Source organism: Tursiops truncatus, chromosome 6, assembly GCF_011762595.2.
Source record: "Tursiops truncatus isolate mTurTru1 chromosome 6, mTurTru1.mat.Y, whole genome shotgun sequence".
Classification (NCBI taxonomy): Eukaryota; Metazoa; Chordata; class Mammalia; order Artiodactyla; family Delphinidae; genus Tursiops; species Tursiops truncatus.
This window is the reverse complement of record NC_047039.1, coordinates 76,799,718-76,815,999: the sequence shown is the minus strand read 5'-3', so window position 1 is coordinate 76,815,999 and position 16,282 is coordinate 76,799,718. Positions and strand designations below refer to the sequence as shown.

General features: G+C 45.2%; 2 protein-coding genes across 6 annotated transcripts in view; one reads left to right on the top strand and one right to left on the bottom strand.

Moving 5' to 3' along the window:
• Positions 1-9,953, bottom strand: part of LOC101315521 (spermatogenesis-associated protein 31D4) — a 207,807-nt gene extending 197,854 nt beyond the window's left edge. Inside the window, exon 1 of the mRNA XM_033858207.2 lies at positions 9,719-9,953. The gene's annotated coding sequence lies outside the window, so the exon portion shown is untranslated. The remainder of the gene's footprint in view (positions 1-9,718) is intronic.
• Positions 9,954-10,079: 126 nt separating this feature from the next.
• The window catches only part of LOC101332338 (transducin-like enhancer protein 1), an 89,958-nt gene continuing 83,755 nt past the window's right edge, over positions 10,080-16,282 (top strand). For 3 of the 5 annotated variants that reach the window (XM_019948927.3, XM_019948928.3, XM_019948926.3), the window contains exons 1-4: positions 10,080-11,533; positions 12,310-12,410; positions 13,852-13,915; positions 14,030-14,074. In XM_019948927.3, the coding sequence (XP_019804486.1) occupies positions 11,510-11,533; positions 12,310-12,410; positions 13,852-13,915; positions 14,030-14,074 (234 nt within the window). In that variant the 5' untranslated portion in view covers positions 10,080-11,509. The remainder of the gene's footprint in view (positions 11,534-12,309; positions 12,411-13,851; positions 13,916-14,029; positions 14,075-16,282) is intronic. The other 2 variants (XM_019948929.3, XM_019948930.3) reach the window with 2 other exon arrangements.

The window sequence follows — 16,282 nt, the reverse complement described above, 5'->3', positions numbered from 1 at the left end:
AGAAAAGGGCCAGCAGAGAAGGGAGTGACAAAAGAATTATGCAGGAAGTTCTCTGAAGAGCTTCGAATCCTATTGATCTGGAACTCTGCAGCGGCATTTAAGGTAGGGATTATGAGTTATCATTGCCAAAAATGTAAAGGAAGGAACAATCTGTCCTAATGTTATTGAGTAGACTTGTGTCACCATTTTGCATGAATATGGTTTTGGGGTTAATGACTTTCCATAAGCTGAAGTAGTTAATAATCAAATTGAAAAATTCTATAGCTGTAATGGTTCACTTTAGGTGTCAACTTGACTGGGCTAAGGGATGCTCAGAGAGCTGACAAAGCAGTCTGGGTGGGTCCGTGAGGGCACTTCTGGAAGTAAGCATTTGATTCAGTAGACTAAGTCAAGATCACCATCACCAATGTGGGTGGGCATCATCCAATCCATTGGGGGCCTCAAACAGAGAAAAAGGAGGAAGGGCGAGCTCTCCTCTCTTCTTGAGCTGGGATGTCAAGCTCCTGGTTCCCTAGCCTTCGGACTCTGGGACTTACACAAGTAGCCCCTTGGTTCTCAGGTCTTCAGACTCAAACTGAATTGTACCACTGGCTTTCCTGGTTCTCTGACTTACAGATGGCAGATTCATGGCCTCCATAACTGCATTGGTCGATTCCTTTAATAAATCTCTTCTCTTTCTCTCCTATTGGTTCTGTTCCTCTGGAGAACACTGACTAGTACAATAACATAATTTAAAGTAATGTTTTAAAATTGTGTTGCTACCTGTGTATATGACCCCTGTGTATGTGAAAGAGAGAGAACTGAACTGAGGCTTTTAAAATGTATTTCTTAGTATGGTTCATGGCCAAAGATACTCAAAATCCATTGATTTTAAGAGGGTTTTGGAGGATAGAAACAATCCATTTACATTCAACAGGTCAAATGTTTCCAAACATATTATCAGGACCCAGACTACACGTCTACCATTACCAGGGCATCCCAAAGCATCATTAATCACAGAACTCTATATATCCCCCTGCTTTTTTTATTTTTTAAAAGTGTAATATTTGCAACGTTGTGAATCAGGACAGTTGCTTTACCGTCCTAGTTGAAATTAAATTTGCTGTCTCTAGCATTCCTCTGCTTCAGCTGGCTACTGAGCCCATCTTTTCTTGATGAACTGTAACTTGGTGTATGGATCAGGTGCTGCCAGAAAGCACACAACTGAAGGTGGCTGCATTTCTCTGCTGGCAGACACAGTTCTAGAGCCCCGAGGGAGCTCTGTCTGCAGGAATATATATTCTTAAATTATCAACCTCACCTCCAAAGTACTAAGAAAGCCTACGAAGCTTGTGAGCAAAATACGTATGTGTTTTTCTATCAATAGATCAATGAGGGATTTGAGGAGAGAATAAGAAATGGCACTCTGAAGGGTAACTAGTACTCGCTGTGGCCAGTGGCTGATAGTGAGTTCTCCAGAATACCAGGGTTCAAAACCCAGCTCTCCTACAAGTGACTCTGGGCCTCAGGTTTCTGGTCAGTAAAACAGGGATGGTAATAGAAATGCTTTGAGGGTCAAATGAGGTAATACAAACAATAAAGCACTTAGAACAGCGCCTGAGGCGTACTAAGTGCTCAATAAACAAACAATGGTATGCAGGAAATGAATAGGATAAGAATCCACTGTAAAACTGGTACATAACCAAAAAAAGGAATCCTACTGACTTTAAAAAAATAATTGGTAACATTACACATAAAATTGATCATCTTAACCATTTTGAAATGCACAGTTCAGTGTCATTAAGTACATTCACACTGTGGTAGTGCCATCACCACCATCCATCCACAGAACTCTGTCCATCTTGCAAAACTAAAACTCTGTACCTGTTAAGCAATAACTCCCCAACCTTTCCTCTCCCCAGCCCCTGACAACCTCAGTTCTCTTTTCTGTCTATGAATTTGCCTACTCTAGGTACCTCATATAAGTAGAATCATGAAGTATGTGTCTTTTTATATCTGGCTTATTTCACTAGCATAAAGTCCTCCATGTTGTAGTGTGTGTCAGAATTTCCTTCCTTTTTAAGGTCCGCTGATTGACTACTTATTTTTTATACAATTTTATAAAGCTTATATTCCATTTACAATTATTACAAAGTATTGGCTATTCCCTGTGTTGTAAAATATGTCCTTGAGCCTTTCTTATACCCAATGGTTTATACCTGCCACTCCTTCCACCCCATCTACCTACTGTTAACCACTAGTTTGTTCTCTGTATCTGTGAGTTTGCTTCTTTTTTGTTATATGCACTAGTTTGTTGTATTTTTTAGATTCCACATATAAGTGATAGCATACAGTATCTGTCTTTCTCTGCGACTTATTTCACTTAGCATAATACCCTCCAAGTCCATCCATGTTTCTGCCAATGGCAAAATTTGTTCTTTCTTATGAAGGTCCATTGACTTTTTAACCTACCAATTTTTTAAAGTTTTCAGAAATTAAAGATATAAATATGCTGATGCCCCCACTCAACAGCAAAGGCAAATAACTTCTTGAAAAACTTCCTGGAGTTACCTGGAGATACCCATATCCATAGGAATGCTAATTAGAAACCAGTTTTCTTAAGAAAGGTATTATTCCTTGAGGCAGGCTGTTTACATTAATCAACATTTCTCTAATACTTGTCAATGTTCCGTAACACTTTTTCAAGTGCCAATTGTATCTTGCCAGTTCTTTTGAAGTGTGGAGACTGCCAATGGGGGAAACCAGAATGGTAACTCTGTCCCCATGGGGCTTTTTCTGTCAGGGTGAGAGTTATTTTTATCTTTTTCATTTTACATAAGCATTGCTTATGTGGATGGTGGCTAGATATATTGGACACTGTGTTAAAAGTACTGGTTTTCCTATATTTTCATATTTGCCTCCCTTTAATGCACTCAAGTTTTTCACTGGAAGTTGTGAATTTAATCTGTTCACGCACAGACTGGAATCTGCTTACCATTGTCACAGAATGTTTCCTTTCAGTCAACATAATGGTGAGAGGAAAAACAAAATCATGCTAAATAGCCATGATTAAAGAGAAAAAATTGATGGACGGGGCATTCCAACTGTCAACCCTCAGATTATGCCTTGTCACTTTTCACAACTTTTTGGAAAACTGTTTATTTGCACATCAGAAATATGTGCCTCTGTGATTCTAGATGTTCATAATATCAGCATCCAAGATGTAGTGCTATTTTCATTTCTTTACAAGATTAATATTTAAAGCTTAGTACACAGAGCAATAATCTGTTTCAGCATTACATTTTAAAATAGTAAGGAAATTTCCAAATCAAACTAACAATTTATAAATTTCATTTCTGGGTTCAAGTGATGAAAAGGTGAGGAGAACAACTATTTATAATGGGAATTAAGAAACTGAAATAAAATTTATTTGCTACTACCTTATTCTTAATATGTAAGCAGTTGTTTATTTTATGGTAGACTTTCTGGTGATTCAGAGCTTCATGGTCCACAGGACGATGCATTAGAGGATTGCTAATGTAATGTCCTAATTTAGTTAAAGATTTCCGTTGTATGTTAATTGATAACTAAGGGACATTTGAGACTGCAGGAAAAAACAAACAAAAATAAAATATCATACATAATACAACAACTAAAAGATCCAGAGAAAAACACCAGGTAATGCTTTGGGTGTTAGTACAATAGGTTTAGCATGATCCGGGGAAAGAAAGAAAAAGATTGCCAATTTTTTCGTACTCTTTAAAAGTAGAAACATCATAAGCCAACCTTTTTATTTATTTATTTATTGGCTGAGTTGGGTCTTTGTTGCTGCGCGCGGGCTTTCTCTAGTTGCAGCGAGGGGGGCTACTCTTCGTTGTGGTGTGTGGGCTTCTCATTGCGGTGGCTTCTCTTGTTGCGGAGCATGGGCTCTAGGCGTGCGTGCTCAGTAGTTGTGGCTCGTGGGCTCTAGAGCGCAGGCTCAGTAGCTGTGGCGCAAGGGCTTAGTTGCTCTGCGGCATGTGGGATCTTCCCGGACCAGGGCTCGAACCCATGTCCCCTTGCATTGGCAGGCGGATGCTTAACCACTGTGCCACCAGAGAAGCCCATAAGCCAATCTTTTAACTACGAAGGGAATTACCATTAACATATGAAGAAAAAGATGTAGACAATGAACCTAAAATGGCTTTCCACTTTTTATCATGAAAAATTTCAAACATACAGAAATGTTGAAAGGATAGTAAAATGAATAGCTGCAGATTCTATCCCTAAATTCTATAACTGTAGACTTTTTTCAGATTTGCTTTCTCTTTTTCCACACTTTTTTTCTGCAGTTGCAGACATCATTTGATGTTGCATGTAACACCATGCATCCTCTCAGAACATCCTCTGACACAACCACAATTCTCACATTAAAAAAAAAAAAAATTAGCCATAATTCCGTATTATCTAATATCCAGTCCACATTAAAACTGCCCAAGGACATCTTTTATAGTTGCTGGGCTTTTTTGAACCAGGAGCCAATAAAGATTCAGACAGTGCATTTTCATCATATGTCTTTGTTTTTAGGGAACAGTCCTTCCCCAATTTTTTTTTCTCCTTCTCACGACGCTGACTTTTTAAAGAGCCCAGGCCAGTCGTCTTGTGAAATGTTCCAACGTTCTGTAATTATGTCACTTGGCTTGTTCATCTAGGTCTAGACTTAGCATTCTAGAAGCCATGGAGGTATCTGGAATATTCACTTGCTTTCTAGCCCCTTTGTCATCTCCAGAGTTCACCTGCCTTCAACCGTGAGGGGCACCAAGTGATCAGAGATTCGCTGAACTCAGCTTTAACCCTTCAGAGAAATTGCTAGCTTCAGGAAGAAAAGTTATTTAAATAATACTGCCAAAAGCAAAGGCTTTTAAGGCCAGAGGAAAGGTGCCCCTGTTTAAGGTTGGTTTCCTAGCAAGTCCAAGGCCTGCAGCAAGGTGGGTAATTTCAGAGGGTATTAAGTGGCCAGGGTTTGCTCTATTATGCGAATATGTAGGAAGGAGCCGTCAAAGGTACTTCCTTTAACTACTTGTTCTTTTGTCTACCAAATGCCCTTCAGCTTCTGTTGAGCTAAATGCTAAACCGAAAGGATTAAAAAAAAAAAAGTGTATTATCCCAACTTTTACCAGTCCACATTAACAAATTAACACGTGTGCCATCCATGGGCAAGAGATGTAAGCAGGCCTGGAAGGGGCGGTGAGATGTAGAGGAGCATTTGTATCTGCACCTCTAGGAGGACTTCTAAACACAGGCTATTTTGGACCTACACCTCTGTAGAAGTTCAGACTTACATAAACAAAATTCGCCCCAGCTGAGGTGGTGTTCTTCCGCAGGCCAAGTGTTTTTAAAAACATGACTGGCCAGTTAAGAAGTTTATCCGCCTGGTGCCTCAAATTCTCAGTTTATTTGAACACCGTGTGAACGGCTAATCTCCGACAAGTTTTGGGGCTTCAACAAGGTAAACAAATGGGTGGGCTGTGAAAGTAAACACTGCATTTCCTCCCAGTCTCATCCTCGTCTCCAAAATTACATGCCCTCACTCCTTTCGCGAGCCCCAGCCTCCCCCTTCCAAAGCTTGGTCTCTTGTACCCTGTAAAAGTACTGAAATTGCAAAGGAGACATTTTCAATTATAAGTACTACAGTAATGAATTCAAGTACACTCGTTTATCATAAAGGGCTTTCCCATCTGTCTCTAAAGTATACTTTAAAAGGCTGTGTATTTGATAACATTAGCACCAAGCATCTTCGACATGTTAATGTTCAGCATTTTAGATGTTTGCTCCCCCAACCCCCAAAGACAGCATTGTGGTGGTTCCAGAAAGAGCACATTTATCTCTGGGTTTGGGAGTGCCTGTGTGGTCTCTTCCTAATTTATTTGCACTCCAGTCCTCAGGGATAGCATCACAATCCCCCTAGGCAAAAAGAGATTAGGGAACTGGGCTGTCTGCTTCTCCCCACCCTGACAGAGAAAGGAAAACAACTTCCCGAAGTCCCACAAGTTCTCTGGCCACTGTACAAATTGTTCCTGAGCATGGAGGGTTTCCAAAAGCCCTAATTAGCAACTCACAGCAAACATTTCTTTGCATTAGCTAATGATCCGGCTACACTTGTAAGCAAACAGAACCAACATATCTAATCAATGCTGAAAAACCAACCAAATGCCTATTAAACATCTGGATGTAATTTTCTAGTTAGAACAAAATGAAAACATATGCAGGTTCCTTTGATCTGCGTCTTAACAAAGAAATTGTTGATAAAAAAAGCATACTGGTCAGTCAATGTGTCATTTTCATAAAGTCTGCTCGTTTCTCTTCAAATGCTCCCAGTTTAATTTAGTTGGTTTCCTGCAATCTCTAATTTTACCATATTGTGTGAAACCGCAAGAGATTCTTTGGATGTGATTTTATTTGAGGTTTTACTGCTGCATGGATCTGCTACTGACTTTTTTTTTCTTTCTTCTTTGCTTTCTCCCCTCCACCCACCATGCCCATCCTGCCCTTTTCTTTGGTAAAGTGGTGAGGGGGAAAGAAGGTTTTAAAGCAATGCTCGGAAGATTTCTTCTGGACCCTACATTCTTAGGTTTAAGAACACTTCCAGTTAAAAAAAACAAGTCAGGGGCTTCCCTGGTGGCGCAGTGGTTGAGAGTCCGCCTGCCCATGCAGGGGACACGGGTTCGTGCCCCGGTCCGGGAAGATCCCACGTGCCGCGGAGCGGCTGGGCCCGTGAGCCATGGCCGCTGAGCCTGCGCATCCGGAGCCTGTGCTCCGCAACGGGAGAGGCCACAGCAGTTAGAGGCCCGCGTACCGCAAAAAAAAAAAAAAAAAAAAAACAAACCAAGTCAAATGAGGAAATGTATAACAGCTGAAAGGAAGAGAAAATGACAAAAGTGATCTTTTAAAACTGTGCATAATTATTATTTATTTCAAATAAAACAGTAATAGATTTAAAAGATGCATAATTTCTATGATCAGCATTCATAATTTTTCCCATTGTGTCTAGCGCCTGTACTATAGATAGGACCTAGTTTTTGTAATCACTTATACTATTGGTGAGTTGAAAATTTGATAACTCAGCAACAAATGAATGGAAATATACTCATATATGCATCGATGATAAAATAAATAATCTGGCAATCTTTTTGTTTCTTTTGCAGAGGATAAAGAGGGAACTTTTTTCAGAGACAATTTCCTATGGACAAGGGGTACTTAATATTATTTCATGTAAAAAACATCATCAACATATGAATATGTTAAAGGTAAAGAAGATTGTGGTTAACAGACTTTAAACAACAGACCAAAATTATAGATTTTGTGAGTAGGACTATTTTCCTTTAAAAAGGCTGTAGGCAATCTGCACATATATTATTTATTTAAAACATAAGATTAAAGCTACTTGATTGTTTAAACAGCATCATTTGTAATGCAGTTTGATGAGAGTTTTGTAGTATAATTATTACAGCATGACAATCACATAGAAAACATGACCTTGAAAAAGGGCCCAGCCTCCTGTCTTAAGGAGGATGTGCTGTAAGAGAAAGAAGCCATCAAAAACCGACCATCTTCATGCAAACAATTAAAGGCCTTCCAATTTTCAAATCAGAACTCTTTCTTTTCTCCAGACACTACATCATAAGTAAATCAGAAAGCCTGGTGATTCAAACTCTACTGGTAATGAAGCACTAGTTAAAAGAGAATTTCTAAGTTTTACCCTTGGCAAACTAGGAAATATGGTGAGTAGACATGTTTGCTGTGAACAGTTATATTAGAGAACATTTAAAAACAATGTGTTAGAACTGATTTTGAAGGGGATGGGGAGGGGAGAGAAAAAGAAGTAGCAACAGTTTTGTTCCCGTTCTAACTTCTCTACTTAAAGTTAAGTACCAGCGTGTGCCAGTAAATCAAAGTAAAGCTTGGGTAAGCCAGAGAAAAGTCTCAGTTGCCCTAGTTGTCCCAGCATGCACAGGCATATTTGTGGCATCTAAGCACTTTCTGTACAATCCTGGAGCTGATTATGGGATGAACCAACCACAGACTGGTATAGGTGGCCCATTCATTACATGATTTCAAGGCACACAGGTTGCCAACGGGCAAAGCTTAGTTGCCCATGGCAGTATGGTTCAGAAAGTTCTGTATGTGGAGCAAGCTTGTTCTCATCATCACCAAGTTTAGCCAAGAAAAGGGGCAGTGCTTCCTTCCTATTCATTTCTCATGTCAGCAAAATGAATAATAGAACCCCTCCCTTACCCCACTTAATGAGCCACAATGCTGAACTTGTTTGAGAATTACTATGGTGTTGTACAGACTGGCTAAAATCACTCCTTTAATTTTTCATTTCTATTGATATTTGGGATTGATCCAATTATAGACAAGTCAATATCATACATATTTAAGAACTCCACCAGTGAAATGTATTATCTAAAATGATTCTTTTAATATTTCAAGAAAAAGATCTCTGTAAAAGCAAATCTTCGAATAAATTGTATTTCTGTTTAAATAAATGCGTTCCCATAACTCTCTTGAAAGTAAAATAATGGTAACACGGAGGCCATTAACACCAAAAACTTAGTATGTTCCAACATAAGATGAATGCTTGTCGAGGATGTGTCTTTCTCATGGAAGAATTCACCACCATTTGGCTAAAACAGCATTATTCACGTACCAATCATGTGGAAATAGCTCAACTGAACTGCTCTTTAAACTCAAGTATAAATGCGACAATATTGAAGGTTTTCTGTGGGATGTACTTAGAAAAACAGACAAAAACTGGAGATTGACGCAGTATGCCTTGTTTATTTAAAATCTCAAAATCCTTTTAAAGTCAAGTTCCACCTCATAAGAATTTTTTCCACGTCCTTTACCCAACGCTTCCCATTCAGCTCCTTACACATTTCTGCCGGGGAGGGGGGTACCACCCGAACTATGGGGATGGGGTGGGCAGGACAGGTTTTTCAGGTCTCAGTGCTGTTTATCCCATTGTCTCCCTTTGTTTCTAGTAATTGGAAACAGACTCGTGGTCATGTCGCTGAGAGGCCCCTAAAACTCTCAGCAGCCCTCTACTTCCCAACACAACGAAATCAGGACTATCAAGAGAAGGACCCGAGATTTCGCGCCGCGAGCAAAACAACGCATCTGTGACTGGGACGCGTGTGCCTTACCCTGGCAGCACCGCGGGTATCCTTCCCGCCAAACCAAGTCAGGCCAATCTTTTTGCAAAGTGGTTTGAAATACTCCAATAAAAACCAATTCCTACCACCTTGGGTGCAAAAGGGGGCGTGGGCATCAGAAGCCTAGTCTTAAGCCGCTGGTGTACGTACGCCAGCCAATGAGTTGCCCATTATGCATTTTCCACAAAGTGCACAGTCCACTCCTCGTGAGTCCGCGAAAAGGCAGCTCAAGGAAAAACAATCCTCAGAGAAATTTTTGAATGTGACCTCACTTTCAAGAGTAGCATCAAACAAGGGGCCAGCTTCGAAAGACGCGTTTGGCTCGAACCAGCAAAAAGCACCCACTCTCCCTCATTAGAAACTACGCGGTTAGTCTCTGAGTTACTTTCACTGAGATCTGAGGATTTTCGTTAAAGGGAAAGTGAACAAGTGGCAGGATTTTTGCACACTCGAGCCCCCAGGTTTCGCGGCTGCACACTCGCGGGTCCCTCCCGCTCGCGCGCTCCCGCGCGCTCCCTCGCGCTCCCTCGGCTGTCCCACGTTACTTTGATTGACAGCCCGGCCCCGCCGCTCTCCTTCTCACCGACCTTCCCATCTACAGTGCCAATCTCCGCGTCTCCCTGCTTCCCATTGGCTGGTTTCGGCGTCCCGCGGCTCCTCCAGGAACAGTTCCTCACCGAGCCCGGGAGGACGCGGCTGGCGGAGGAGGGGTGGGGGTGGACAGGAGGGGAGACGGGGGAGATGGCGGAGATGGAAGCGAGCGGGGTGGGAGAGGAGGGGGGGAGGGGGAGACAGTCCGTTCGGTGCCGCGCTGCCATAGGCTCTGAGGAGGCGTTGCGTCAGCAACCCACGTTGGGCACGGCGCACGCGATTGGCTGACGCGGGCCTTCCCGCTCCCCCCTCCACCAGAGCGGGCCCACGTCCCCCGCCGGCTCGGCGCTCGCGCCCCCCGCCCGCGCGGGGCTGGGCGGGGCCGGCGCTGGTTAGCTCCGGAGTGTGAAACCGCGTGTTAATGTAACCGGCGCGAGAGGCGCGGGCGGCGGCGGCGGCGAGAGCGGCGGCTGCAGGAGCAGCGGCGGCGGCGGCGGCGGCGGCGGGTACCCTGTGCCCCGCGTCCCCGAGGCAGCCGACTGCGCCACCCCCACCTTCGCACGGCCGGGCGGGACCCGCGCCACCAACCCGGACCTCCGGTGGCCCTCGGCGACTTAACCCCCGCCGCGAATACTCCGGACTCGCCCGCGGAGTTTGCCCGCCGGGGAGGGAGGCCGAGCGGTGGAGAGCACTCTTGGACTTTTCCCCACCATCTCTTGGATGTCGTTCCCCGGGTCGTGAGAGAACTTTGCAGTGGGCTGGAGCGCCCTTTGCGGAGAGGCGGACGAAGAGAAGGAAAGAAAGGGGGTCGACAGAGAGGCTCGGAGGAAAGGTCCGGAGCGGTCGCGCCGGCCGTGCAGGACGAGTGCGCGCGGGCCGCGGCGCCCGGATGCGCCCAGGGCTCGAGGAGCAGCGAGAGGCTGCGGGACTGCCCTCCGCGGAGTAGCCCAGGAGGGTTAGGAGGGTTTGTGCAACTGCGGAGAATACCGAGAGCCGGCCGCACTGGGCGTGCCAAGCCGCCTCCCGGCGCGCCCTCCTCACTTTCTCCGCCTCATCGTCATCCCGCGCTCCTCGGCTCGGATTAAGGCTGCGGAGCGCCGGGCGCGGAGCCTCTGCTGCGGCCGGGACCTCGCACCCCGCTGCCTCCAGGGAGCCCGCGGGTGCCTGGTGGTGGGCGCTGCCCGGACCCGCGGCGGTCAGCCCTGTACACCGTCACGTTTGTTTGTGTGGGGTTAGCCCGGAGCGCCGCGCCACCTGCACCTCGCCGGCGGCCGGCGCCGCGGGGAAAACCCGGAAAAGAGGCGGACCCGGAGAATAGCGAAGGAGAGCAGCCCGCCTGGATTTGTTTGCCCGGGACGGCTGCGGCGCACGCGGATCGCCGAGGGGAGCGCGGCGGGAGTCACCGCGCCCCCACCTCCCAGCACGGGCGGCCGAGGCCCGCGGATTGGAGCGTAGCCCTTGCGCCCTCTTCCCGAGTGCCGGCGGCGCCCCGCAGGTTTTTGGTGCAGCCGGGCCCGGGTTGCCCCGTGATGTGGCCCTGAGCGCGGGAGCCCGCACCAGCGGGATCAGGAGCGGCCCGGCGCCGAGTGGCCTGTACGCCCTGCCGAGCGCGCCTCCGTGCGTGGCCAGCGCGCTACCCGCTTTTGCCTGGCTTCCCGGCTTAATTTTCCTCGGCGAGATTAAAGTTGGAAATTGAGCGGAGAATTGAGTTGCCCGGGAACAGAGCCGCGGCCGCCGCCAGAGCGATGTTCCCGCAGAGCCGGCACCCGGTGAGGCGCGGTCGGGTGGCTGAATAGGGAGCAGGGTAGTGGGGGTGGGTGGGTGCTATTGCTTTGGGTGAGGAGGTGGGTGGCTGCTGCATTTTGGCGGAGACCCTGGCTTCCAGGGGTGCTAGGCTTGGGAGGTCCCGGGCCCTCCCCTCCTGTGGTGGGGAGTGGACTGAAACTCTCAATTTCCCCCTTCTGGGCTCCCTCCTACTTGACGTCTAGACTGGGCGGGCGGGGCGCTCGGGGAGACTGGGGTTTCTCCTGCGGCCACATCCTCTCCCTTCCCCGAGGCGGGTAGGGCGCCCCCCCTTTGTTTTTCGTCTCGCCTATTTACATGTCAATGCGGCCCCCGTTCCGGCGCGCCTGGAGGTGGCCCCGGCGACACTGGAAACGAGGAGCGTAAGGGGGTTTTCTCCTCTGGTGCCCGGGGTCATTATCGCCCCGGTGAGGCAGAGGGCGGCGGTGTCGACGACAATCTGGCCAGGTCCTCCCCGTTCGCCGCCGGGGAGCCCCTGTCCCTTCAGCCAGGTGACCCGGGCGCGCTTACCGCGCGACCCGCCCTGGAGGCTGGAAGAGGCTCCAAGCCTCTTTAGAAGCTTCGGATCTGGGAGGGTCCACCTTCCCTCTCCCCAAAGTGAAGTGCAAACTCGAGTTTGGGGCTCTGTTTTCCGCCACTTCTAACTTTATTTTTTATGTCCCACCCACTCTTTCGTTCTCTGACTTCTCTATCCAACCGCCCTCATATCCGTCCCTCGGTCCCCCTCGCTGGTCGTCCCTAGACGCCGCACCAGGCTGCAGGCCAGCCCTTCAAGTTCACTATCCCGGAGTCCCTGGACCGGATTAAAGAGGAATTTCAGTTCCTGCAGGCGCAGTATCACAGGTGCGTGTCCGGCCGCGCCGGTGAGCGGTTGCCCCGGCAGCTCCGTGCCCCTGGTGGTGGCGGCGGCTGTACTTAGTACTTGCGTCCAGGCGGTGGCGTGTGGAGTCGCAGTTAAGACCTGTCATTCACGTTGCCCCCTTTCCCGGCTCTTCCCGGGCCGCCTCTTCTCTTGTCTCCACCTCCTCCCATTGTTTCCCTTTTGCCCGTTTGCTTGTGTTCCAGGGAGCCTTTTTTCGTGTATTTAGGAGTTGCATGAGAACTGTCAATATTTGCACTTCATTTATTTATTTTGCAACAGGCTGAGCTGAAACCTTGGTTCAGTCGATGCCCCAGTTCAGGAGTACAGGTTCAGGGAGGCAAGGCGGGTGTTGAAATCACTGTTGGCCATACTAGAATTGAGTTCTTTGAGGCAAAGTCCATTAGGGAGGGTAGATGCTTTCAGTTGTGCCCATCATTAGCGGTGGTGAGGGGGGGTGGGGTGGATGTGTGTAGGGGGAAGCCCACCTGCTTTGGCTTCATTCTGGATTGGTTTGGGTAGGACAGGGCTTGGAGTCACATTTATAGCCGTCTCAGCTTTAGCGTCTTCATGTAATGAGAGCTGCTTCAGAAAATTTATAAATGTAAACTATTTGTAAAGCACCCTGTCCATAGTGGACTTTCTAGAAATGTTAGTTTCTTCTCCTGTTTCTATTAAGTCTTAGCTGATTAGAGCGAAGAAATAACTGTGTAATGACAGTTTTTATTTTTTGTCACACTTGAAAAACACAGATGCTTGGGTGTGAATTTTCTTATTTTGCAGAGGCTTTGTGATTATTGGCCTTTTGTCTACTTGAAGATAATAATCTCTAGAGCTTGAAGCATACCTGCCTACACTATGTTTACCAAGCAGGGAAGACTTCAACGTACCTCATTGCAGAAGCTATGTAACATGTTTTGGCAGGGAATTAAAAAACAAAGGTTTTAAAAGGGACCAACAATTGTAGAAGTAACTTTACAGGTACAGTTTTCAAACCTAGAGACTATTTGAGTTGGCAGAGATGGCCTATGCCTGAGACTGAAGGTTGTGCAAAGGCCAGGTTTTGGTGAAGTCCACGGAAGCAAACTCTGATGCAGGGAAGCAAGTACGAGTGAACAGATGACCATGAGGAGAAATCAGTCTTCTGAGTAGATCAGAGGTCTTGACAGATTTTTTTCGTTCTTGGCATGAGACCAGGTCTGCACCAAGAAGAAAAAGAATAGCTGCAGAGTGGATACCTTGTACTGTTCTCCTTATTCCTTTTTTCCCTATTAAATGCAAGGACAAAGCTTTTGGGTGTTTACCTAGATAGTTTATGGTTTTTCCAAATTGGTCTGTGTTTTTACTTGAAGTGCAAATATGTGAGGCAGATGTTAAAACAAGTGACATAATGTTTACATTAAGTTGCCTGTTTTGTTTTCGTAGCCTTAAATTGGAATGTGAGAAACTGGCAAGTGAAAAGACAGAAATGCAGAGGCACTATGTGATGGTAGGTATCAAAGATGAGGCTTTTTTCCTTTTCACATAATATTAACAAATATGGGTTCTCGGCATTACGAAATGTGAGTTAATGAAATGCTTGGTTCTTTTTTCTTTTTTACAGTATTATGAAATGTCATATGGATTAAACATAGAAATGCATAAACAGGTAAGCTTTAGCAAAATCTCAAATTGAAATGCAAAGTAAGTCATGATTTTATTATACTGGCTTTGTCCTCAAGAGTGGGGGGGATTTGTATGCCATTTTTCAGCCTTGGTTTCCCTTCCTGCAAATTGGTGGCAGTATTCTGCAGCAGGAGCTGCTTCTTGACATTATAGAATGTTTAAGTTACTAGGTGAGAGGTACTTTGGAAGTGTAAACTAGCCTGTTTATAGGCAGGTAGGAATTGAGGCTCTGACTTGACTTTTCTGCCTGGATACATTTATTTTCCTCTTGAAAGATCTGTGTATCCTGTAGAGTTCTGAAGTTCATAATAGCTAATGTTTTTATGCTGATTTGGAAAGAAGTGTGAATCTCTGTGGGAAAGAAGGGTATTCGGGAGTGTCCTTATTCAGGTTAAACAAGGTATATGACTAACTATGGAGTTCTCCCTATGCTTTGGGGCTGCATAAAGCAACACTCAGGATCAGTGGCTTATTAGCAAACATTTTTTTGAAAAATGTCTCAGTTGATGCAGGTTTGGAGGTGAAAAAAGCATCCTTTTATGACCACAGCATATGTTGGGCGTTGCTTCAGTCCTAGTGGTTTTAAAAGCATGAAAAGATTAGTGACTGGAAAGCTCGAGCTATGACTATGAGTTTGCAAGTTCCCATAAAATTCACACTTATGGCTACTATAATGGTGTATAAAAAGAGTATTGAGCTGGAACAAGGCACTAAGGATCTCATAAGAGAAGAAAAGCTAAATGATTGCTCAGCCCAAAGGACCCTCGATTGAGTAGTCATTGTCTGCCAAAGAAAGCATTAATGGCAGGGTGTAAGTATTTCGGAGATATGCTGACATTCACTTTTTCATCAAGACTCTGGTACAATAAGTCTTTTAGAAATCGATTGCCTCTTAAAAAATTATCATCAGATGAAGTTGCACAGTTGGACACATTTCAAAGTGCAACAATACAATTCTTACTTGATGTATATGTGCTATTTCATCTCAAACCCTTGTTTCATTAAATTAAAGAGCATGGCTGACCGGCGGGGGCACGGTGGAGAAATTGATTAGTTCAGCCTTCAGATCTTCCTTATATTCAAAGACTTTCATTAAGCAAGTGTGTTTCAGAGTTGAATTCTGCTTTTGTAACTCTGCGCTCTTTGATTTTTAATTCATCATAGATTTCATAATGTTAATTTATCGTCAAGTACCTTAGATCTGTTCTCAGTTATGTGTTTGGAAGGAGATAGTTAAGTTCAGGGCCTTTCATTAACAATGTAATTGGGCCTTTAAAAGTGCTGATTTTATTCTGATTTGCAAAGTTGGTAGCCTAGTTTATGTTGGGTTTGTGCCTTTGTTTCTGTGTGCTTAAATGGCTAGTGCCTGATTGAGGCAATTGTAACTTGTTGATAGTAATTAAGCTAGAAGATATATGGTGATTTAAATTAATTACACAAATAGATTTGGTCAAGCAGTTCTAACCTGCCACTTTTTTTTTTTTTTAAGTTACCGTAAAGGCACATTTTTTTTCCCCAACAAATATTCTGGAAGGGTAAGGGGAGATTGAGCTTTCTCTTAAACTCATGAACTCAGAGGATTTAATAACCTCACCGACTCCATACAAGGGAATGCCACCTCTGTGTGATGTGTGCTGGTGCTGGATTTATGGGGGGAGCTACAGGAGGTGTGAAATTCTTCTGGGTTCCTGTAGGTTGCTTGGTGGAGTGACCTCTTCTTTATCGCGTAGGAAGAAGGAAGAAGGGGCGAGGAGGGTCGGGAACCCCATGGTGTGAAAATAGTTTTCTAATGAGTTTCTGTATTCCGTCGGGCATTTGTGGGTATATATCGTCTGTCCGTGAGCCAGTGTGCATTAATAATATGCTTAGTAATGTGAAAGATGTGAAAAGCTGAGAGACGCTGTGTTCTTCATAGTAGGATATTAAGCCCCCTGAAACTTAGTTTATATTGTAAATGCTGACAGACCCTTAACTAGAGTGGTATGCAGAACAGTGCTGTAATTCAGTTTAAAGTGGCCTTACATTTGAAAAACATGCTTCTGAATGTCACACATTAATAATAAGTTCTGAGGAGGCATTTGGTGCAGCTAGTAATCATAATTCTTATTAAAACTGGTGACGTCTGGCCCCCAGGGTGTAGCCAGGCTCAAATTGATGCTTTTTGCCGCCTGATCACCAGCATGGCCTAAGT